We start from the raw sequence: 23,803 nt of genomic DNA, 5'->3' as shown, positions 1-23,803 counted from the left end.
TCTATTAAAAAAAAAATCATCAGGACAACTCCCCACCCCCAAATAGGCATTTTTTTCCCCCTGTAGCAATAAAATCTAATACTTTTCCTTTTGAATGTTCTTTGTCTTCAGCAGTCACTTTTATTGTAAAGAAAATGCAAACCTTGCTTTTCTTTGAAAGGAATGTTCGATAAGTACTTATTATGTGGCACATACTTTGCTGGGCTTTTACACAAATATCTTATTATTCTGTTTTATGATTTTATGAAATACCAATGTACAGATGATTGAACTGGGACTGTGGTTAAGCAACTTGTCTTAATTCATTAATAAGTGGTGGAAATGTCATTGAAATATATGATTTTTTAACTCCAAATCCAATACTCTTTTAGTATATTACATTGCATTTCTGGTTGCTTTTACTATTGAAATTTTAAGTGATGTTGAAATAAGCAAACATTTCTTGAAAGTATTGGTTCCTTTGAGGACACGAGAATGAAAGAAATGTAGTTTGAGGGCTTGTTTCAGGCCACCTTCTATGTATCAAACTTACATGCCACTAGCAGCCACCATAGTTGGTATTATGACAAAGTGGCTACACAAATTGAGATTTTCCTCTAAATTGATGTCCAGGTTTCCCAACGTAATTTATTAAATATAATTCCATTTGTTTTGTTGCTACTGACTTATCAAATAAAGATTTATTGGCCTCTTTCAGTTTCTTCACCTATAAAAGTAAGGTTATGAGCAATGCTTGCCCCATAGGGATAATGAGGATTAAACAGAACTAGCATAAAGTAATTGCTTAATGCATGCTGTCTAATTTACTTAAATTTGTTCTTTGCAATGCTGCTCAACTGGTTGGTTTTAAATCCAGTTGCAAACCATTGTGTAAACATGGTTGCTTGCTAGATTATATGCCTTAAATGTAGAGTGATGGTCTCTCTCTCATATCTAATGAAAATATCATTGCCATTTGGATATTATACTTTTCTGATTTATTACAGTGTGTCCAGGAACTCCAAGGTCAAGTTTTAAGTCCTAGCACCTCGTCTTAGGCCTAGGATCAGTATCAACCTACCTTCTTTACAGAAGGATGTTGGTTAGCTTTCTCCTCTAAAGCTGCCATTACCCACCTTATTCTGAAGGCTGTTTTCCTTCTTGACAGGCAACAGAGTGGCTCATTTGTTGCCCTCAAAATAAAGATGGTGCCTTTTTCAGTATCCCTGGAAAGCAAGCATCCTAATTTTAAATATTAAATAAATAAAACCTGTTAACCACTTTGGGAAGCAGGCAGAAAGGTAGAAAAATAAAATGTTAAGAAAAGGAAAATTTTAAAAATGTTCCCTTATCTTTCTTGAGATGGTAACTAGAATTGCACTTTTTACTCTCCTAATCTTCTTTAGTTAAGACAGAGGAACATCTTTCAGAAAGCTCAGATATTATGCAACCAAGTAAAACAACCAAACCAAAACAAACAAAAAACTAGTACTCATCACCTATTCTTGCTGCAATAGTTTAATCTCAGCGTAACCAAGCTTTTGGATTTGGTTTATAGGAAATAGATGTGGCAGTCACATTCTAAGAGGGCCACCAAAGATCCTTCTTCCTGGTATTCACAGCCTTCTGTAATCCACTCTCCTTGAGTAACTTAACTTCCAACCAATAGAGTATCTTGGTGTAAATTATAAAGATCCTTACGTTGGTCCTGCTGCTAGCCAACTTGCTCCCTTGCTAACTTTGATGAAGCAATTTGCTATGTCAGGGAGCCCCACAAGGAAGAAAAAAAAAAATGATGGCAGCCTCTGGCCAACAGCCAGATAGGAACTGAGGTCCTTAATGCAACTATCAAAAAAAAACTGACTATTATGTAAGCGAGCTTGAAAATGCATCCTTTCCCAGTCCAGCCTTCAAATCAGACCCCGGTCTTGGCAGTCACCTTGATTGCTGCCTCATAGTAAACAAAGAAGCAAAGGAACCAGCTAAGCTGTGGCAAGATTACTCACTTACAGAAAATTTGAGATAATCAACGTGTTATCTTAAGCCACTAGGTATTGGGGTAATTTATTGAACAACAATAGATAACTAATACAGTATGGTTATAAGCATATGTTCTACAAATATAAAATGGGGGTATTTCACATTCTGGACTGGCCAACACACTTCAGAGTCAATGATATTAAAAAAAAAAAAAGATGAAGGAACTGTTCCCGATTAAGAGACCAAAGAGGCATGTAAATAAATAACTAAATACAATACATGAACTTTGATTATTTAGATCCTTTAGAACAAGAGTTTTTTTTTAATGTTTTTATTCTTAGAAAATGCATAATTAAGTATTTAGTTGATAAGAGTGATATTTGTAACTTATTTTTAAATAATGTCAAAAGAAAGTATTAACTATCGGGATAAAGCAAATATGGCAAAATGTTAACAATTGCAGAACCCAGTTGGCAAGTCCATGAGTGTTCACTGTACTTTCAATTTTTCTGTCTCTATGAACATTTTCATTAAAATATTGAAAGGAAACATGAAAAAGTGATGTTAAATGGGAGAGTCTTCAAAATTGTATTTATAATCACAACCACACTGTGTGCTGTAAGACTGAATGTGCCCCCTCAAAATTCAGATATTGAAACCTAATCCCCTGTGTGATAGTATTTGGAGGTGGAGGTCACAAGAGTGGAACCCTCATGAATGAGGAGTCCCTAGTGAGCTCCCTGCTCCCTTCTGCATGTAAGGACACATGGAGAAGATAGCATCTAAGGACCAGGAAGTGGGTGCTCAGAAAACACCAAATATGCCAGTGCCTTCATTTTGTACTTCCCAGCCTCTAGAACTGTGAGAAATAAATGTTGTTTAAGCCACCCAATCTATGGTATTTCTGTTTTAGCAGCCAGACTGAGACACAGTGTATAATTTTCTATAGGAAAGTGCATTAAAAATTAGAAGAATTATAAATTATTTTCTAAAAGGATTTAATAACATCTCCTAATCTCAGGTGGGTAAGGTATATCTTAAGACCTCTAGGAAGGATGATAATGTCACAAATGATCCTCTATACATTTGATTATTTCTTCACAAAATAACCATAAGATACACAGTGATAACTGCTAAGGAAGCTATAACCCAGTCTTATCCCCAGAAATATCTTTGTGAAAGAGTTTGTCTCTAGTTATGCTTCTTCCATCATTTAAGCAGATTATGAGGTAGATTAAAAATTTTATTGCATTGCTACTTAGTTATAAATTCAGCTAGTTGTGGGAAAAAATCACAATAACATGCTCATTTAAAAAAATGTAATGCCAGAGGGAATATAATAGTTATGAAATAGAGACAATGATAACTTAGCTCTTTCGCTGGCAATTGTTTCTAATGCAATATGAAGGACATTAATTCTAAGACTTAGCACTGGAGGTGATTTGGCAATATGTATCAAGTTTAAAAAATGAGCATTCACTTGACCCACCAATTCCAAGTATAACATGTAGCCTAAGAACTAGTAAGACACTTGTGAGATACACTATAGCACTGCTTGATAGCTGAAAATTGGAAACAATGTCAGATAATAGGAAATGGGTGCATCCAAATAATGTAAATTATATTTATTAAGGTGGAAATATGTATACTGTATGTCAAGTTTAAAATCAGTTTACTGAACGATGTGTATCAATCTTTTTTTAAACATGTTTACATACCAATTGATACAGCACAAGATGTCTCTGGGTAGTGGAATTACAGGCAATTTTTAGTTAATGTATGTGTTTTATTCAATGAATTTGTATTTTTATATTAAGAATAAGGTATTGAGGGAATCATGGAAAAAAGTAACTAAAGAAGAAAAAAATATTTAAAATAATTAAATCACCACCTAACACTTTCAAGTAGGAATTTTGTTCCTTTTTTGCTAAACTATATTTTGTTAATTTTTCTTCAGTAAACATGAGATAACAGTATAATAAGTGGTTATAAAAAGGCTTGTACAGTAATAAGAAGCAAAGTGTTTACCATTTGCCACCCCTTACATTTTGGAGAGTAAACTCTTATTGTTAACCAAGCCTCTACATCCTACCATTATTCAAAGGTAACTAGTATTTCAAAATATTGCAGATAAATTGCACTTACACTTGCACCCTAAACATGACAGGTTTACAAGAAAGCAGTGTATTTGTAATGGAACTAGGCTGGCTTGGGTTATACTCAGTATACACTCAGGTTATATAACTTTGTCATTTAACTTTGACTTAGCCGCCTAAATACCAATTCAACAAAAAGTAAAGCATGGGTAACTAATGGAACCAGCAAACAGAATATTTAAAGTCTGGGTACACACTAGAAAATTGCAATTTAATACTTAGCAAAATATACATCCCGTTGATTTATATTTTATCCATTCTCTTTTGATATTCCAAAAGTTATTCCTTGGATTAATCTAGACAACTGAAACCATTTCCTCCCTTATTGGGGAAGAATTGTTCTTCTTAGACTGCAATTTGGCAGTAAGCCAGGAAATTCATAGTTCTATATACCATAAATGTTGGGTACACTGCTCACTAATTTAGGCTAAGTACTTGTGAAAAGATCTCACCAACTTTTCAGAATAAGAATAGTTACACTTATGTAATTGAAGTTCTCTTAGAGACAATAAAATATGTAATTAATGGGATGGTTCAATCTTTGTGTTAGTTGCTAGGATGTTCATAGACAAATTCGTGACTTCCCTCCTCCCCGCCCCCCAGGAGGTATAGACTCTTCCTTTTTTCCATCATGATTCATCCCACTATCTTTACTTCTGCAAAGAGATAACTTTGCCTTACATTTAAGAGGATTTGGGAGGTAAATATCAAAGTGTTAATTAGCACAGTACCTGGACCATGTTAGGGGCTTAAAAACAGTAATTTCCCGTATCAGTCTCTGGACTTGCAAATGACAGTTTGATGTATTCTTGCTCCAACAATTGCTGGATAATATTCAACACATTCCAAATTCTCTCTGATATAATGGAAATGATCAAAAATAAACAATCAAATATGAAACTAGAATGAACAATGAGTTACTCAAATAGTGAAGAGCAAAAGAAACTAGATCATAAGCCTGTAGTCAATTCGAGCTTCATCTGTCTGAACTGATACACAATCTAATACAGCTCAGTAATTTGTTTTTATTACTTCATCTAAAAATGAGCCATCGAACAAACTTTCTATTTACAAAGGACTTAAGTGAAGACATTATTTTATATCTTTTCAATATATGGAATAATTTATAACAAACTTAATTTAAAAAATTCTAAAGTAGTTGTCCTAAAACAAGACCTTAAAATGAATCAGTGCTGTCAACAGAATCCAACAATGAAAATGAGTAGAGCAGAAACTAAATAAAAGACAATCACCAACAATTAACAGTTTGAGGTATATACGTAGTAAAAAAAAAAAAAGATTACATAAATAAAAGCCCTTGTCTTCTCCCAGGTGGCCAAGGTAATTACACCACTGTGGTGGTTTTGTTGTTGCTGATCATAACTCATTATTAATGCTAAACTCTTAAACTCGTAAAAACCTACTGTTACACAGGAAAAATCTCACACTTCATCAGTGCAAAAATTTTATTTCTCCTTTGTTTCCCCTTCTTCCCCACTTTACAAGTTCTGAAATTTTACTTAATCCACAGCATTCGTTTTTATCATCTGTAATCAGTCATGTAAAATGTGAGGAAAAAAAAACCCACTATCAATTTAAAATCTCAGTCCCCTATCTCACTGTTATAGCAAATTTAGGATAAGTCTACAGCACTCACTTACTTTAGCTGGTTCTGATACCGAGGCATACTTTTTTATTTGAGAATCAACACCTAAAGACTTGGCTAATTGTACAGCATTTGAATCATCACTGATAAGTGTCCCAAGAGCCACAAGAAGTCTAAAAGTGGCTTCTAGGTCTTGTACAACTTCCAAGACTGTGCTAATTACTGACAAACATTGAGCTTTCCCTTCAATGTTGTGGTCTTTATGAAAACAAACAGAATAGTTCAGGGTCAGTGTAGCCAGAGCAATGTGAATGTTCTTATTGCTCCCTGATTTCAGTTCTATTGCATAGGACATGAGTGATTCCCTCTGGGACAGCATGAGCTTTTGTCCTGCCTGGCCAGCAAAACAATTGCAAAAAGTCCTGAGAGCAAGCAGCTGGTTTGCTGGCTTTCCTTTAGGGTTCAGAAGACTGATAAGATGGCTGCTGAACTGAGTCCCTTCTTTCTCATTGCAGAAGTTCTCATTCACACTGGGATGTTTAATTGACAACCGAAGAATGTCAAGTGCAGGAAAGACAATATCTATTAAAAAGAACAATTCATTAATGTTAAAAAATTTAAAATGTTAAAAATCATATGTCTGCTTTACAAAATGCGTCTATTTCTGAAACATCTGTTAACTGATTTTTTCTCTTTATAGAGATTGGATTTATTACTACAAGATAGATAGATAGATAGATACTTTAAAAATACAGTATCTCTCCTGGGTTATTAAAATACAGTGAGTATTCAATAAATCCTTATGGAAAGAATAGGATTGGAACCTTGCTTTTAAAAAATCCTAAAACAAGACCAAAGAGGGAAAGTTCTTTACAGAAGAATTCCAGTTGACAAATGCTAATAAGATGCTTACATGGGTTGGTGGAGAGCTTTATATTTAAGGAGTTGGGTAGACACCATCTGAATAAATGCACTAAACAATCTTAGCATCAATAAAAGTGAAGACAGCAGAAATTATAGGCCCTATGATATAAAGGTAGTATGTAGCATCATTTATAAAGGATATTCACCTGAAAAAAACTATTGAACCAGATTTTAATTATGTCTAGCAGGAAAAACAGAGATACAAGAACACATTATGTGATCAGCCAAATCCAAAATATGGGACATTTTGTAGGAAAAATGTTTAATTCCAATAAATCAATTATGTGAAAAAATAATAGGGAAGAGGCCACTTTTGGAATAAAGAAGAATTAAGTAAATTAACTAGATCAAAGAAAAAATACTTATAGCAAATGTTTGTAGCCTATGGTTAACAGGTCACAAAGAGTTTCTTGGATGGCTTGCAGGGGATCCACAAATGCTCTGAAACAGCATACAGAATGGTCCATGTATGGGGATCATTACAGTACCTTCAGATTCTCATAAGGTATGTAACCAAAGCAAGACTATGAATTACAGTGCTACAATGGATCCTTTCGTGAAGTTTTTCACGATGCCAATTTCAACTACCCATGTTAACTTTTATTTAATCTAGAAACACCAGTAGTATGGATAGAAATAAAAAGATATACTCTCTGTTTTCTAGTTACATTTTAAAGAATGTTTCTGTACCTTCAGGCCAGTTAACAGCTTTCCACAAAATCTGAAGTTGCTGGGCTGTGGGTTTTTCTGAAGAATTATTACATATTAGAGATAGTATCTTTTCAAGAAGTACCAAGTCATCCTCAGTTAACTTCTTCTCTTCAGAGGCAGTTCCATTAAGTTCCTTCAGTTTACCTACAACCCAAATCCAAACCTTCAATATTCTCTGACTGTAATTAGCCAGATATAACACATCAATGCCAATACTTTCAATAAGAGTACGCTACTACACACCACAGGGAGGTAAGACTTCACAGCAATTATCGAAGACCATAAAATAAGAATAGGCCTGTGAGTATTTTTAAGCTGAGCACAATATAGAAAAAAAGGTTACTGTGATGATTTTTATTTTACCTATTATCTTCTAAGATCTTCTAAAGCTTTCTGCTTTGAATAAGTTTTGAGTATATCATATTTGCTATCATTTTGAATGGTTTTCAAAGCAGTATTATATATCATATATACCCAAGTACAAGTCAATCTCCTACTTTCTCAGTGAGAAAATTTGTAACTTTTAGCCAACTTATGTCAACTTCTACAACTGCCAGTAAAAAATAGTCAAAAAGTTAAATGTGTATTTATAATATTTAATTTATTGACTTCATCTGCACATTTGACATCAAATTATTTTTAAAACATAATTAATAGAAACACTGCCTTTCCACCATATTCACATTTTATGAAACAATTTCTTTCAAATTCTTCACAAGCATCTTCACTATCAGCATCCTTGTCAACATTAATGCTACTGTGAGTCATCTAACACTATTTCCTCAAAAATCTTTATCTTGAGGAATAAAAAAGCCCAAATTCCCATCACAAAAGGTTTAAGATAAACTATCCAACAAGTGTACAAATTTTTATCAGTAATAACTGGAAACTGAGACCTATTTCACTATTCTTTGGCATTAACAATTGCTTAACACTAACAATTATTAAAACAAAGTTTATTTAAAGAATGCAAAAGTGAGAGTCCTTTTATATTTGTACAAGAGTTTAAAAATGTCAGGTTGTCTTAAAAGTGCATACATTTCTTTACTGTTCAAAATAAAGCAATTAAGAAAACACCTATGAGGGATTTTTATAAAGATAGTATGAAGGATAATGACCAATCCCCCTGCCCCCAAACAAAAAACACCACCACCCCTGCCTCATATTCAGGTATGTATGTTATCTTATCTTAATTAACTCGCACCATAATCTTGGGGCAGAGCTAGTAATACTCTTAGTCAAAAACAAACAAACAAAAAACAAACAAAAATACCTAGTCATTTTGTTGTGAGAAAAAAAATTTAACAGAAAAAGGAATCAAAACCAACTGAGCAGTTTCACTTCTACAGATAAGATCTTTATTTTTTTAAGTGCTTTACTAGTTGTTTTCATTATTTTTCCCCCTGAAAACAGTAAGAACTTGGAGGATTGGATTTATATATTTCTCCAGTAGTTTTCTCCTCATTAAAGTCATCATAAAGCCTTTACCTTACATTTGTATAAGGTTTGTTATAAAGTATTAGGTCTATTATCAGATTGTGTATTTTTAGTTGACTCCAGTCATGTGATAGCAAAATACAAGTCTCTACTTTGCAATCACCCAGTTCCCAGCACATGCTTAGGGAAGAAATAGCCTTGAGAGCATTTTAAAGAGTCTGTAGATATGTGAGGAAACTATCAGATTACAATACACTTACCTAATATTTGTGTAGGGTTTGCTTGGTCAAAAGTGACAGCCTCTTTTTTAGGAAAATAAATATTCACTGTCCTAGATGCAGCTGATTGGTAGGCGCTGCTCCCTATTTACAGAACAGAAGATGAAAATCATACGGAGTGGTCAAAACTGAGATTTCTCTAACTGACCCTTGTTTTCAAAATTCTTGAGATATATAACTATTCAGTGCATGCAATAAGCAACTTCAGAAAAGAAGGAAAGGAAAATAAATCTGTAAGATTGTTTATATTTGTTGATATAATAAATTTTAGCTTTTGGAATGGGAGCATAAGTGTAAAACAAAGCCTTTCCATTTCATATTTTCTGTATCTCTCATATTTTTAGATTAAATATTAATTAAAAGTTTTGAAAAGATCAAAGAATACAAAACAATTGTGAAACTTTCCATTCCCTTCTTTGTAGGCATAATGATCTCTCTTGTCTCATTCCAAATGATGTAATAGGCATTGTCATTTCCTACATCTTTTTTGTAAGTTACCCCCAACCAAGCTGTAAGTTCCTGAAAGTCCTGATCTATTATATTATATGTATTTACTTCTTAAGTTCCTGAGGTAGTTACTGACACTTAATATCTCATCAACAAAAACTGCCACAAGATGAAAATTCAGCAATATGAAGTGAGCAAACCTACTTCAAACCATAATCTAAATCTAATTTATGTCTTACTTTCATTTCAAATCTTAATTTATACAACATTTTTGTTCTGATGTAAAATTAAGGTATTTTGCAAAAAAATGAGTAAAACATTTTAATCTTCTGAGTATATTAGAAATAGAAAGGGGAAGGTAGATAAATGAGAAAAGTATACAAAATTAATTCTAATTGCTTACAAAGCATAACATATTTATTGACCTGGTCAAAGACACTGCCTGCCCTCCTGGTCGTTAGTCTACTTATGGTAAGAAGATTGCAAACTGAGTATCATCCAAACAATTAAGTACACTGAAAAGTTCTCTGAAGGAAAAGTATAGGATGCATTGAGGCTTATGACAGAGTAGAGGATCTAGCAAGCGGCACATAGGAGTGTCCAAGAAAATTCCACTGAGTTCATTTAACAAATACTATATTGCAAAATTAAATAAAAAAGAAAAAGGAGGAAAAAAACCTAAACAATAACTTGTGGTCTAAATAACAAATCAAAAGGTGCAAATATTCATATTCCAAAAGAGAACACCATGTACCGAACTCCTGAGGTAGAAAACAGCATACCATGCTCAAGACACTGACGCAGGCCAGTTCAACAGGAATAAGGCAGAGAGGAATGTGATACAAGAGAAAATGGTCAGTGGGAAGCTGTGAAAGGGTTTAATCAAAAGAGGGGCATAAACAGAGTTAGACTGTAAAAAAGATTGCTGGCTGCAGTATGGACCACTGAAAGACCAACTGGAGGCTGTTATTTCATTAGTCTAGGTGAGAAATGATAGTAGCTTAGATAAGGTATACAAAGGTCCAGTACACACACCAAAGTGTTACTTTAATTTCTGAGAAACGGGAGGAAGCACTGTTAAAGATTCTTCTGTAATACCACAGGTACAGCCAACATTACTAAGCATTTATTCTGTATAAAATAATTTACATATATTTTGTAATTTTAAACTCTTAACTCTAAGAAGTAGATATTTCAACTTTACAAATGGGTAAAAGAGGCCCAGAAACAGAATGACATGCTCAAGGCCAAACACATAAAAAGTAGCAGAACAGAGGTTTGAATCTCAGCATTCTCACTCCAGAGTCCTTGATCTTCTTTTGGGGGGCAGGCAGAGTCCTTGATCTTAATTACTATGTTATACTTCACTACTGTCAGCCAATGTTACTTTCACAATAAAAAAAAAAAAAAATAGCTTACAAAATTAGGTACCAAGTTAGTTCTTAAGTAAAATGGTAGGTTTATGAATATTTATTTCATTATGCTCAATAACCTATATGTCACACATATTCTCTTGTATAAAATAATAAGTAGGGAAATATATATGCCAAGAAATCTGTCAAGCTTGCAAGAGGTGAACCACAAACTTAGTTTTGTATTTTACTGGCAGCCAATACACAGGAAAATGCATGCCTGCACATAGTCAACAATAATCAACAAGTAAGATGTGTATCTGAGTCAGGCTAGATACTAAGAATAAAAAAATTAGTTGCTCAGGAGAAAGCCAAAGAGTCCAGGTCTAAATCATAAAAGTAAATTCTCTTCTGAGTCCTCTTAAAGAGAACAATGTATGAGGTAGTGAACAAATTCTAGACACATTAAGTAAGAGTGAAGGGGAAGAGATTGGAATAAACTCAGATTTTGTAAGGATAGTGAGGAAACCAGCCTTCTTAACACACTAGAATAGCAGTTTTCAATCGTGGCTGCATGTGAAAAAATTAAAACACTGCCAATGCTAAGGCCCCAACCCAGAGCAACATTAGAGCAAGTAAGCATCACTGGAGATGAGGCTGAAGGACTTTTAAGCTCCCCAGATAATTCTAACGTGCGGCAATGACACAATTCTAAGAACGCTCTAAAAGCCAGGTCAAGAAGTTTGGTCTTGATCTACTGTATAAAAAGTTTTCCAGCAAGAAAAAGATGCCAATTTCCTTAATCTTTCATTATATAGAAGTTTAATGAATTAAAAAAAAAAAAAGAAAGAAAAGGAAATGAAAAGTGTGTACCTGTAAATGGATCAACTCCTGCCATGGTAGTTCCCATACCTGCAGACCCTGGCACATACCGACCACCACCTGAAATGCAATAATATTCCTAGTAAGCACAAGGAAACAGTAACTTAAAAAGTTCAAACTGCTTTGAATGACATCTTAGTCAAAGGGCTGTAAATTTAATACAGAAAAATGCCTACGACAATGCCTGGCATGTAGTTAGATCCCAGTAAAATGTTAGCCAGAAAAGTAATTCTTAGGCAATAAAATATCAACATTACATGCCTAATACACTATAATTATAGAAGTTTAATGAATTACACAAGTTTTAATAGATTGGAGAGAGAAAAAGTCAAAGGCTTCCATAATGAAGTGTGAACACTATTCTAGTGAAATATTACCTGGCACATAAGACTAACAGACAAGAACCTAGGTAAGAGTTAGAGGTGCTATGATAAAGCCCAGACTCATATTTGAGAATATCTGTAGCTGCTTTATGGAAAATGGAAAGAAAGAAACAGGAAAAACAAGTGCAGAGAATCAGCAGGATTTAGAGATGTTCAGAGTCCTGGATCAGCCTTTGTGGGAAGAAAAGAGATGAACTATTGTTCTAGCTCCTCTGAGTTTACTATCCAAGAGTTGGTGTAACCAGTGTAACACATATAGAAAAAGCAAATGAAACTAAAAAAACAAAACTGTAGATGTAAACAGTATTCATTAAAATAATAGAGAACACAGAATAAGTGCATTTGCTGAGTTTTTAACTATATGCTGCCTAGCATGCTAAGCCTCTTATATGCATGGATTCATTTAAATATTAATTAGATACCATCATTATTCTCAATATTTTACAAGATGAAAGCTGAATCATTTGCCCAAGGCATTATAAGGCAGAATGTAGTCCTATACTGTTCTAAATGTGGTTCTCTGACCACCTGAACAGTAGTCACTGGCTCAATACAGATTCCTAGGGGTACCCGTAAGAGCCCAGTGGTTCTCCAAATTAGCTTCACTTTGGAAACCAATAGGGAGCTTTTAAAACTACCTAAACATCAGATCCGCAGCCAAAACCATTTAATCAGAATCCCTGGGTAAGGGATCAGGCTATGAGCATTTTTAACACCCCCACTACTCCAGTGTATCAGAATCTCTGTGGGTGGGACCTTGCAGTAAGTAATGAAAACATGTATCCTAGATGATTCTAATTGGCATTAAAAGTTTGAGAACCACATAAACAATGAAAAGAATAAAGAATTAAGATTGACCTTAAGTTGTAAGCAAGATGGGGAAACTTTCTGGGCCCACTGCTGTTGGTAAAATTGGAGGAACACAACCAACAGTAATAATAGCTAACACATTGAGGGCTTAAATGTGGTCCAGGCATTTTGCTAAACACTTCACACGTACTATACTATTTAATCTTTATGATATGTCGATGTGGCAGATGTTGTTATCTATCCTTTATAATAGTCTGGTTCAGTTAACCTAGTAATTCCAAAGTGCTCTTGGCATTTTAGTATGCTATCTTGCATATCTCCGAAATCAGTATATCTTCTGAGTTAACGACACTGTGCAACAGTGACACATGCTCCAGTTACGATGGCCCCAGGAGTTCTCTTCCTTTTGTTGGCACTGTTTGAAGCTTGGAATATTCTTTCTGTCCAAAAAAAAAAAAAAGCTGCTAATGAGATTCAGGAACTCTGCTGTTCTAAGTTTCAGGGCATCACTGTGCCTGAATATGCTGATAGAGAAAGTTATCATCTTATCTGCTCTTCAGATCTTTACTACCTTTTCAATGTCACCAAAGACTTCCTTAATGGCCATCATGCTATCACAACAGTTAGCTTGATAGTTGGTTTCTGTAGGATACTGTTATCAATGCACAGGGTACAGCTATTTGCATTTGGGCCACCAAGGCATTCTCAGGAGAGGAGAAGGGAAGCTCACTGAGAGCAATTCACAACTTCATGATACTGAACCAAGGTTGTGTATTGGTCCAATCTATGGTTTAGACAGGACTGTAAGGTGTCACTTTTAGAGCTCACAGTACTAAGTCTGCAAGGCCAACAGATACTATAAATGCTATAAATCTCTTTCCAAATTTGGAATATTGTCCAGGATCTCTGGCTGAAGATCCAACAAAATACATCAAATGCTATTCTGCAAACAGAGATTTCTTCAGCTGCATTAAAGTCCAATTTTTTTCTCCAGTAGTGTTGATGCTGGGGCATGCATACCTTGGTAAATAAAGTCACTCTGAAGAGACACATCAATACTTCCAGGACTTCATGAAGGCCATTAATAACTTAGATTAGGAAGACTAATCCTGGGTAGCTGAGTGGACTGTCTCCTTCCATGCTAAAGGCAAATTATGCCTGGGCAAACTTCTTGACTGCACTGCTTCATCCAATACCAGGGACTCACATGGCTCCTTCTCTGCTCGTGATCAGTAGCATCTCGCCAGTGACAGCACTCATGCTGTGTCTTGGTTGGTGGAGTCCCCTATTATCTAATTTCACAGATAAAAAAAATAGGCTCAGACAGGTTAAGTAACTTGCCAATTTCTCATAGCAAGTAAGCAGTAGAGCCAGATTTGGAACCAAGGTCTGTCTGACTCTAAAATCTATGCTCTTAATGACTCTGCTCTCCTTGCAGGAAGGCTGACTGGAGAAAATGATGAGTTTTAATAATATGTTATATAAAGGTCATGAGGAAAGCTATGAAAGCACTTGAGAAAAAAGAAAAAATTAGAAGTAAAGAAGATCCATCAAAACTGGAAATACAGATAAGGGAATTATCAGTTATTGGATCATATCTTCAAAATGTAAAGCCATATAATGCACAGCGTTATACATTTAGTGAAGAAAGACACTGATCAAAACTGCTTCCCACCTGTAAAAGGATCTGCTGCAGGCAGTGTATTAGAAGATCCCGAGGAAGAGCCTGGAACATACCGACCACCACCTGTGCAAGCAAACAAAGGAAAATCTGAAGTAGCAAAAATTTGGAATTTCATAAATAGCACAATGCTTACAACAGAAGAATTTACATGTGGAGAAAAAGAGAAGAGCAAGGCTGTCACGTGATTGAGAGGAGGTATAGTCAGAAACTTTCAGTTGGAATGACTAGTGAGAAACTAAAATTTCAGTGATTCTTCAAGTTTTGTTTTTGTTAACTCAAATACTTTATTATATCTTAGCTCCTGCACTTAAATATTAAAATAACTAGGAATTCAAAGGTAAAAACAGAAATTGCAGTTGCTCTCTGACCTAAGTAATATACACAGGCACTCAGTTCCCGTTCCTATACAAATTCACTAGGATTCCTGCTGTTGCTGTTGCTGTTGCTATCAAAACCATAGGCATCAAATGTTAATCTTTTACAGAACCCCTGGGTTCATAAATTCATGTGCCAAACAGTGCATTCAGTGTTGAGATCCAGCAGGGAACAAGATTGCTTGTATCCACTGAAGCTTACAACCTACTGGAAAAGAAAATTACAAAGGGGATGAGTGCTACAAGGGAAACAGATTTCCATTTATACGTCTACAAACATGTGGTATGTGTGAGAATGTTTTGTTACCTCTAGGAAAATAATCAGAGGCATCTACGAAAAGATATATCTAAGGATGCTGAAAAAGTTAAGACTTTCAGAAGAGTAAAAAAAGCCAAATCATTGTTAATTTCCAGACAGAGCCAGCTGCTTTAATCTGTCCTCCATCCCACAAAATAGCTTACAAAATACTGTAATCATGTGTTCACTCATTTGTACTGTAGTCTGATATTCCAACCAATAGAAATATCCAGGTTATAAACACCTTTTTTTTAAAATTCTGTTGAGAGAGTTCCATCATTTATAGTTCAGTAGTGAGCCAGTCTGATAATTCTGTTTAAGTCAACATGCAGGTAGGATTAACTATTACATAAACAGGCAATGGAATTTTGAACTAGAAGGAGAGGAGATAATTTAGGAGCATGAAGCATCTGTGAGGTAAGAAGGGGAAAAAACAAAAAACAAAAAAAACCTGAGACAGGAAGAGCATATGAGATCCTTGTAAAACAAGGAAGAGCGCTAGCACATTAAAAATAGAGTCAGAAATGAGAAGAGACACATTAACAATAAAGTGCCAATACCAAAATTTTATTTAGAGATGTCCCTATTTCTAAGAAAAGAGGGAGCATTTTATCACCTCCTGTTCCATGGCCTCAGTTCCCACGACCCAGAACTCAGGTTAATACTTCTAGAATTATAATCCATTTCCAAGAGTCCAGGACTCAGACTAATACCACTGGGAATATATGTGGACTGGCATGAAAATCTAATCCCATTTATAACATTTTAGACACTGTATACTATGTTATAAACAACTGGGTTAAAATGAACATGGGGAGTACAAATCACAAGTAAACTAAAACTATCCACAGTTCAGTCCTGGATTTGATGCACAACTAACCAACTTAGCCTCATGGAAAAACAGAACTTCTATTTACTAAATTTCACCAAAATATATATTTTTAAAAGGAGCAACATGAAAGAACTTACAAGTTTCTTATCATTTTAAATGACCAAATTTCTCAATTTTACTTAGTTTACAGTGGCTGTATTTTTGAAAGAGAAAAATTTATAATTGTTTCTATAAATACAAATTACTATATAACTTGAGGCTTAAAAAGATAAATCTGAAGCAAAAACCTGCTGTTAATCTTGGTTTTTATTTAAACAGCTAATCATAACATATGCTTAAACATGTCAAAAAAAAAATTAACCAATGCTGATGGAAGTACATAAAATTTAATACAAACACTAACTTACCTGTAAACGGATCTGAAAAACTGGTGTTTCCAAGTCCCAACATTTGACCTTTTGTGTTATCAATAATAAATTTAGCCACCTGATCCAAAAACATAGGATTCAAATCATTCTTCTGCAAGAAGTTATATGCAGCTAACCAGGGATCATCACTGACGTTATATGGCAATTTATATGATGGTCCACCTTCATTGACATCAATTGAGAAAACATAATCAAATTCCTTTAATAGGAGTATAAAAAGGAGATAAATGATTACTATCTGTTCATATGTGTTAATGACACATACAGCACAAATTTAGTTTAATAATCAGAGTACTAAACTTTCTCCAAAGCTTAGTGTTAAAATCTTCCCTTTGGCACATAATAATGAATAGCAACCATCTGCACGTGCTGCAAGAACAGCAGTTCACTGGGGGTGAAGGTGGGGGATAGACTATGGCTAGATACTAATTCTAAGGTCAAAGGACGGTTTCCAATTGGTTGATCTCAAGGGCAAAAGTATTAGCTGTCACATGCCCCCCTCATGAAAACATGCTGGCATTATAAGCATGGCCCCACAGGGTACCTCATGCCCTGTCAAATTAAATACAGCAAAGCATGAAGCATTAGATGAAGGGTGGCACAGAGGCTTCTAATCCAAAATGGCTGGGAACAGCTTATGTATGTAACTACCAAAGACAAATAATGGCTCATCTATCACAAACACAGCTCTCCCTACATGCAAAGACATTTTTAAAAAAATCTGTTTCAAGACTGAGAGAGAATCTCCCCAGAGAAATGTAATTTTAAATGTCAAAACACCAAAGAAAATTTTATTAGTGTGGGGAAAGGGAAATAAAAAAACCTTTTTAATTTGCCTAATGCTTTAAGATGATAGTAATTAGAAAGTAGAAGTCAACATACTTTCCCTTCATATAAAACTTTCCCAGATGTTTGTTGATTAGCACCAGATGAGCCAACAACATCACCAATTTTTATCCACCTCCCTTCACCAACACTCCACTGATAGGCTTCGACTTTCTCCCCGTCTCTGATTAGACGAGTCTGTCCTTCTCTAGTACCTTAAAATAAAAATTGTAAGAATCAAAGGGAGAATGGCAGAATAAGATCTGAAATATTTAGACAAATTTTAACATTAAAATCTATACGTAAGAGAATATGTATTTTGGTTTAATAAAATTTTACTAAAATGTAAATCTTTAAAATGTAAATCTCCTGGAAAATGGCCAAAAAGAAAATAACGGTTAAAAGGAAACTTTATTAAATAAAGGATGGTTAAAAAATTGTAATTCTACTATAAAGTAGCTGGCTGCTCAACACCAAATTTTATTTATGAATATCTTCTGACAGTACTCTGATTTCCGTAATGACTCTCCATTCTTCTGGCTGCTTAGGCCAAAAAGTATAGAAGAGTAATTCTTCTCTCAACTCTAACCCTTCAACAAATTCTGTCAGCTCTACCTTTAAAACACAGCTAGAACCCTACCTCTTTTCACTCTCTCCACTGCTACCTGTTGGTGCAAACCACCATTATTTCTCAGCTGGACTGAATCAGTGGCCCTGGAGCCCCCGAGAATCTAAAGTCAACTCAGCAACTACCAAAATTCTTTGGAAGGTTTAAGGAAATTCTAACATTCCCCTGCCGGAGACCTTTCAATGACTTCCCATCTCACTCTCAGGTACAGTGTAGATCCTAGAGTGGGGTACTGGGCCAAACAGAATCTGCCCCCACCATCCTCTCCAATCGCATCTCCCACTGTCCCTCCCCTCATTCCATCACTTCACTTGGACCACAGAGTCTTTATGCTGACTGTTTACTCTGCCTGTGACACTCTCCACACAGATGTTGGCCAGACTTGCTCCCTTGACTCTTTAAGGACTTGACTTGAAAGTCATGTTCTCAGCAAGGCCCTCAGTGGCAGAGACAACTAGCTATCCTTTGGAGATTCATGCTCCTATTCCAATGGGTGGAGCTCTGTAGCTGTCTAGTCAAAGACTACATTATTCAGCCCCCTTACATTTTACAGTCCCTAGATTATACACTAAGTAATGGTCAGTGGAATCTGGGTGGGTGTGATATATGCCACTTCTAGTTCTAGTCTGTCATCCTCTACCCTCTCCTCTTATGCTGTCTTGGTGACTGACTGCCTATACCCAACGGATCCTGGTAGCACATGTTGAAGATGGTGGTTTCCATCAGCCTGGGTCCCTGAATGACCATGAGGAGGACCAACATGCTCCAGCATACGCTGCCACCAATTGTAATTTAAATGTGCAACAAACAAAACTTCTTTTCTGTTAGCCACAGGGATTTTAAGGCTTATCTGTTACGGCAACTCATGCTATCTGAAGTATTACACATTTCCTGACCACTGAATTTGAAATTTTAAAACAGCCCTAACCTATGCTTTAATTTTCCCATAGTACTTATCATTATCTGACATACTTGCATATTTACTTACTTACTTTTTAATTATCTGTCTCCTCCTATAGAACATGAATTTGTGAGAATAGAGATTTCTGTCCCTTTTGTTATATGCTGTATTCCTCAGAGCTCAGAACAATCCCTGGCATGCAGTAGACACTTACTGCAATAATTCAGTATTTAGTAAATGTATATATATATAGTGATGAAAGGCTACATTTTTGCAAAGTAAGAATATTAAAAACAAGATATAATGCAGGAACACTCATACTTTTCATTTCAAGATCTGTTTATAGTCATAAAAGTTATTCAGAAGCCCAAAGAGCTTCTTTTATGTGTTTTATCAGTTCAGTTAGTGAATTTGAAATTAAAAATGAGAAGAGTAAAAAATGCATTTACTTTATGGAAAATAATAATAGACCCATTACTTATTGAATAAATAATATTTTAATGAAAATATCTGTGTAATTTTAGAAATTTTGTAAGAAGACTGGCATTGTTTTACATTTTTGTAAATCTCTTTACTGCCTCTCTCAACAGAAGACAGCTGGATTATCATACCTGCCCTGCATTTAATCTGTTGTTTGGTTGAAGTATATAAAGAAAATTCAGTGTCACACAAATAATATAATTTAAACAGAGAGGATTAGTTTAATAGCCTTTTCAGAAAAATGTTGATATTTTACAAGTAGTAGATCCTTAAGGGTTATGAATTTAGAATCTGAAACCATATCAATGAATTTTTCACACTCTGTTACGCTAAAAGCCATTGCCCTACCTTATACTTTGAGCAGATCTTTTACCCTCTTAAGATTCTGTGACACCATGAACTGGTCATTTGGAAAATAACTGATTCACTGAGCTATGCATATCTTCCAAATGTTTATACATTTCATTATTCAATATCAAAAAACTGCATTTGTTAATATTGCCACTGATGTCACTGGAATAGTTGTTTAAGTACTGGGACGCTATCAAGCTCCTGGTAGCAGATACAAGTTCTCCAAAATCTCAGTTTGTACTTCGAAGTTTGAATTTTATTGGCAGCAAATACCATCAGTTGTTTTCCTTAAAGTGACAAGCTCACTTTGTTCATTTTCAAAAAAAAAGTCTGCCAAATATCTAAGGCTGAATAACCATAGTTGTTCCTTGAAATAAAAATGGCATCCCATGGAAAAAGGGACTCAAAGGACTGCACAAGTACTTATCTTTGAGACACCATAGTACTTCAGTACACTTTAAGTGTACTTTACGTTTTCTCACCCAGGAAATTAAAAAGACAGGTACTAAGGAGCCAAAATGTAAGAAAAATAATTTTTAATGCTTCATCAAGGACATTCTTAAGGATAGATGGTATTTTTTTTAAACTACAACTGCATGCCAGTGAAGAATACAATGACTACCAGAACAGCGTGGTGCCACTGCCTTGATTTGTGTACTAAGGAGCCAGCAGTTTTACCCGTCCTTGCTTTTTTTAATGATAAATGCAAACGTTAACACAGTGTAAAACTCAAATAACATCTTAGTATTGTAAAATTAGTTTTGACCATATGGACATCCTGAAAGGATCTCAGAATTCCCAGGGGTCTATGGACCGAGTTCTGAGAACCACTGATATGATGGATCATGGATATATTCACACAAGGTTTCATTTGAGACAACTACTGTCCTCTAATTTTCAACCCAAATGATGCCCAACCCATTCAGCAGACATTGCTTTATTTAAACTCATTTTTATTTTTAGTCTGTATGACCTCTCTCAGAGAATCCAATCAACCAAAAAGTATTAAATAAGTAACTTCTAAATACCTACTATACTTGAGCTAAGTATTTAGAGATTTATTTAACAAACAAAAAAAGAAGATTTCTGTTTATGGGGAGCTTGGCTCAAACTCTTTAAAACTGTGAGACAGAGGCAAGAGGAACAAGGTTTCTCATTATGAATACGTGTAATAGGAAAAGTCCTCAAAAATCAGTACCTGGCAATGAGAATTACACTGAATGACTTAGCAAAACAATCTTTTTTTCTCTTGACTAATTATTACAAAAGGCAAACGTGGTAGCATTTTTTTACTACTAGATACACTGCAATATTTACCAGGTTCATTCAGATGTTCCCTCCCAGGAAGCTGCTCAGCATTAATGTCCCCTAAATCACCAGTTTTGGAATCAATGGTTGCCTGAGAGAGTTCTCTTTCAAAAGATTTGATTTCCTCAGCACTTGCTGTTCGATCCTCTGATTCTGTAAACACTCTAATAATACCATCGCTGTAATGAAACACAAACTGATATTAAGTCATTGCCACAGTATATTATTAATATTATCACACTTGAATGATCCCAAGCAAAAATAATCTGTATTTGTGAATATGAAAATATAGCTATATATTTACTGCTGAGTATATAACTATGCTGATTTCAGCACATACTACCCTCTGTTACTTTCTAAAGCAATGAAAAAGGTAGGAAAAAGACTAAGGAAAAAGTTATTGGCAAAGAACAGAGAAATATACATTTAACACAATTTTTAATTCCAAATTCAATATTTACCATGATAAAACCCTACAGATACTTTTAAAGTCAGTATTACACAGGTATTATGGTATAAAGAAGGGCAGTGAACTGTTTAACTTATGAAGGGCTCAAATACCCAACGTAAGGCTTGGGAAATAGCAGATACTCAATATACCTTCATCAGAAAAACATGGAGCCTGTCTCAACTATGTCATTAACTAGCAATGTAACCCCATTCAAGGAAAAAAACAGCTTCAACCTTAGATTAGATGGCAGTCCCAACCTCTGGTCTCAGAAAAATGACTTCATCTCCTTAATTTATGTTTTCCAAATTTTGGGGTAGGGGAGGCAGGTTAGCTACTTTCAACTCTACTAATCCTACTCAACTCAGAAAATTTTGTATCTTACTTAACCTTCCACTAGCAGCAATTTCAGCCCTTTAATTCATTTAGTTTTCTTCGACTTTAAATAAGCTTAGGGAGGAAATAACTAAACTGACAAATCAATCCCGGCCCAGCCAAGAAGTAAAACACAAAGTCCACATTATTCGACCCTGTGTCCCTTCTTGCTGCTGCCATCTTTTCCCTCTTGCCTCTGTGCCAGAGCAGTCTATAATACTTTCCTTCACCCATTTCTTCTAACAACTCTTTGCCTGTTTCCTCTCATCTACCTTTTTCTATCACTTTCTATGAAAGCATGATGTCAAAAAAGTCACTAATAACATCTTCCAAAGCACATCCAAAAGCTTTCCTAACTTTTCATTCCTCGGCCCCTCACGTACTTACTGACAGTGATCACAATCTCCCTCTAAGATCTCCTTTTCCATCTCTGAATTTCAACACCTGGATTGCTTTTTCTGTTTGGCCTACTGGCTTCTCTTCCTCTATCCACAGTATATCACAAGTTCAGTCTTTAGTTTTCTATTCCTCCCCCTCTGTTTTCGCCCTCAGAGAAAGATGTTCTATTGCTTGACTCCGGCAGTTCTGTGCAAATCTTCAGTCTCAGTTGTTACACTAGGCTCCAGTCCAACTGCCCACAATCCACTGGCATGAGTGTGGCTTATCACCAGTCGCACCCCAGGAGGAAGTCATCACCTTCTGCACCAAACCAAATCTCGCACTTCTCCATTTTTGGTAACGTGGACTTCCAATTAATGTGGACTTGAAGCTTTATCCTTTTCCTTCATCCCCTTTCTGATCGTGTTTCCTCTGCAGAATCTCATTTTTCAGTCTCTCATCCCATGAGGCCAGTATTTCACAACTTTACACCCTACTACTGCAACTGTTCACTAATTTGCTTTCCCACCCATTGTCACCACCAAATGTATATCTAACCTATACATTTTATAATTGATAAGTTCTGCTTTAATCACATAACTTCCTGCTCAAGAGCTACAACCCTTTAACTCTAAGCACTGAATCTCAAAAATGCCTGGCTTTCCAGGTTCTCCATCCTTGAGCCCCACCATCTCACCACTATTATCCACTATTCCCCACACTGGTCCTCTACCCTTTTCCTTCATCTCCCACACACATCACTCTCGTTCCTGTACCTTTACTTGTGCTTATACTTCTACGTTCGACAGAAATCCTCATTGCTCTTTTTATTCATTATCTTTCAAAATTCAATTCAAATCTCTTCCTCTCCAGAAAGTTTTCCCATCTCTTGAATTCAGTGTTTCAACTGCACAACTTGCAGTACATTACTATTGTAATATATTGTGTATCATCTGTGTAAAAGCTGCTGTACCTACTACTACTCTGTTAAGTAAGAGAAATGTGCCTGTGGTCTCCCGAATTCACCTGAAATTCCTTGTGGCTTATCTCTGTTCACTCTAACACCTACCAAAGCCTAGACACACATTATAGACTGACTAGAATATAAATACCTCGCACCAACCACAATGTCACCATTGTCTAGCACACAGCAGCACCATATTGACTGAGCTGGAAGTGGGATTGTTTGAGCACATTCCCCGTGTTTCCAGATTCTCAGAGATCTGTCTTCTGCTGTTGTCACAAAATCTAAAATTAATGAATATAGGAAAAGTTAGTTGGAATAAAAAAATTAATTATATTTAAACATACCACCTTTATAAATAGGCATACCAATTTAGTAAACCTCAAAGTATTTATAAATTAGTTTTAAATTTTATATATTTGTCACTTATGCCATATACAACTTCAAAAATCATGTCTTTATATACTTCACATTTTATGAATTATACTTTATACCAATAAATTATACAAAGTCTGTCCTCAGATACCCAAGAACTCTTTACAACACAACCATCAAATCTGAATCAACATTAAGATGATCAAACA

General features: G+C 35.2%; 1 protein-coding gene across 1 annotated transcript in view; it reads right to left on the bottom strand.

Moving 5' to 3' along the window:
- Positions 1–5,567: 5,567 nt before the first annotated feature.
- Positions 5,568–23,803, bottom strand: part of PLAA (phospholipase A2 activating protein) — a 33,363-nt gene continuing 15,127 nt past the window's right edge. Inside the window, exons 6-14 of the mRNA XM_010957902.3 lie at positions 23,368–23,503; positions 21,064–21,233; positions 17,444–17,601; positions 16,541–16,760; positions 14,621–14,692; positions 11,744–11,812; positions 9,054–9,155; positions 7,336–7,500; positions 5,568–6,303 (exon numbers count right to left, since the gene is read on the bottom strand). Of these exons, the coding sequence (XP_010956204.1) occupies positions 5,738–6,303; positions 7,336–7,500; positions 9,054–9,155; positions 11,744–11,812; positions 14,621–14,692; positions 16,541–16,760; positions 17,444–17,601; positions 21,064–21,233; positions 23,368–23,503 (1,658 nt within the window). The 3' untranslated portion in view covers positions 5,568–5,737. The remainder of the gene's footprint in view (positions 6,304–7,335; positions 7,501–9,053; positions 9,156–11,743; positions 11,813–14,620; positions 14,693–16,540; positions 16,761–17,443; positions 17,602–21,063; positions 21,234–23,367; positions 23,504–23,803) is intronic.

The sequence above is a fragment of the Camelus bactrianus genome, chromosome 4 (assembly GCF_048773025.1).
Source record: "Camelus bactrianus isolate YW-2024 breed Bactrian camel chromosome 4, ASM4877302v1, whole genome shotgun sequence".
In the NCBI taxonomy this organism is placed as follows: domain Eukaryota; kingdom Metazoa; phylum Chordata; class Mammalia; order Artiodactyla; family Camelidae; genus Camelus; species Camelus bactrianus.
The sequence above is the reverse complement of the archived record's forward strand: the minus strand, read 5'-3'. Positions and strand labels throughout refer to the sequence as shown.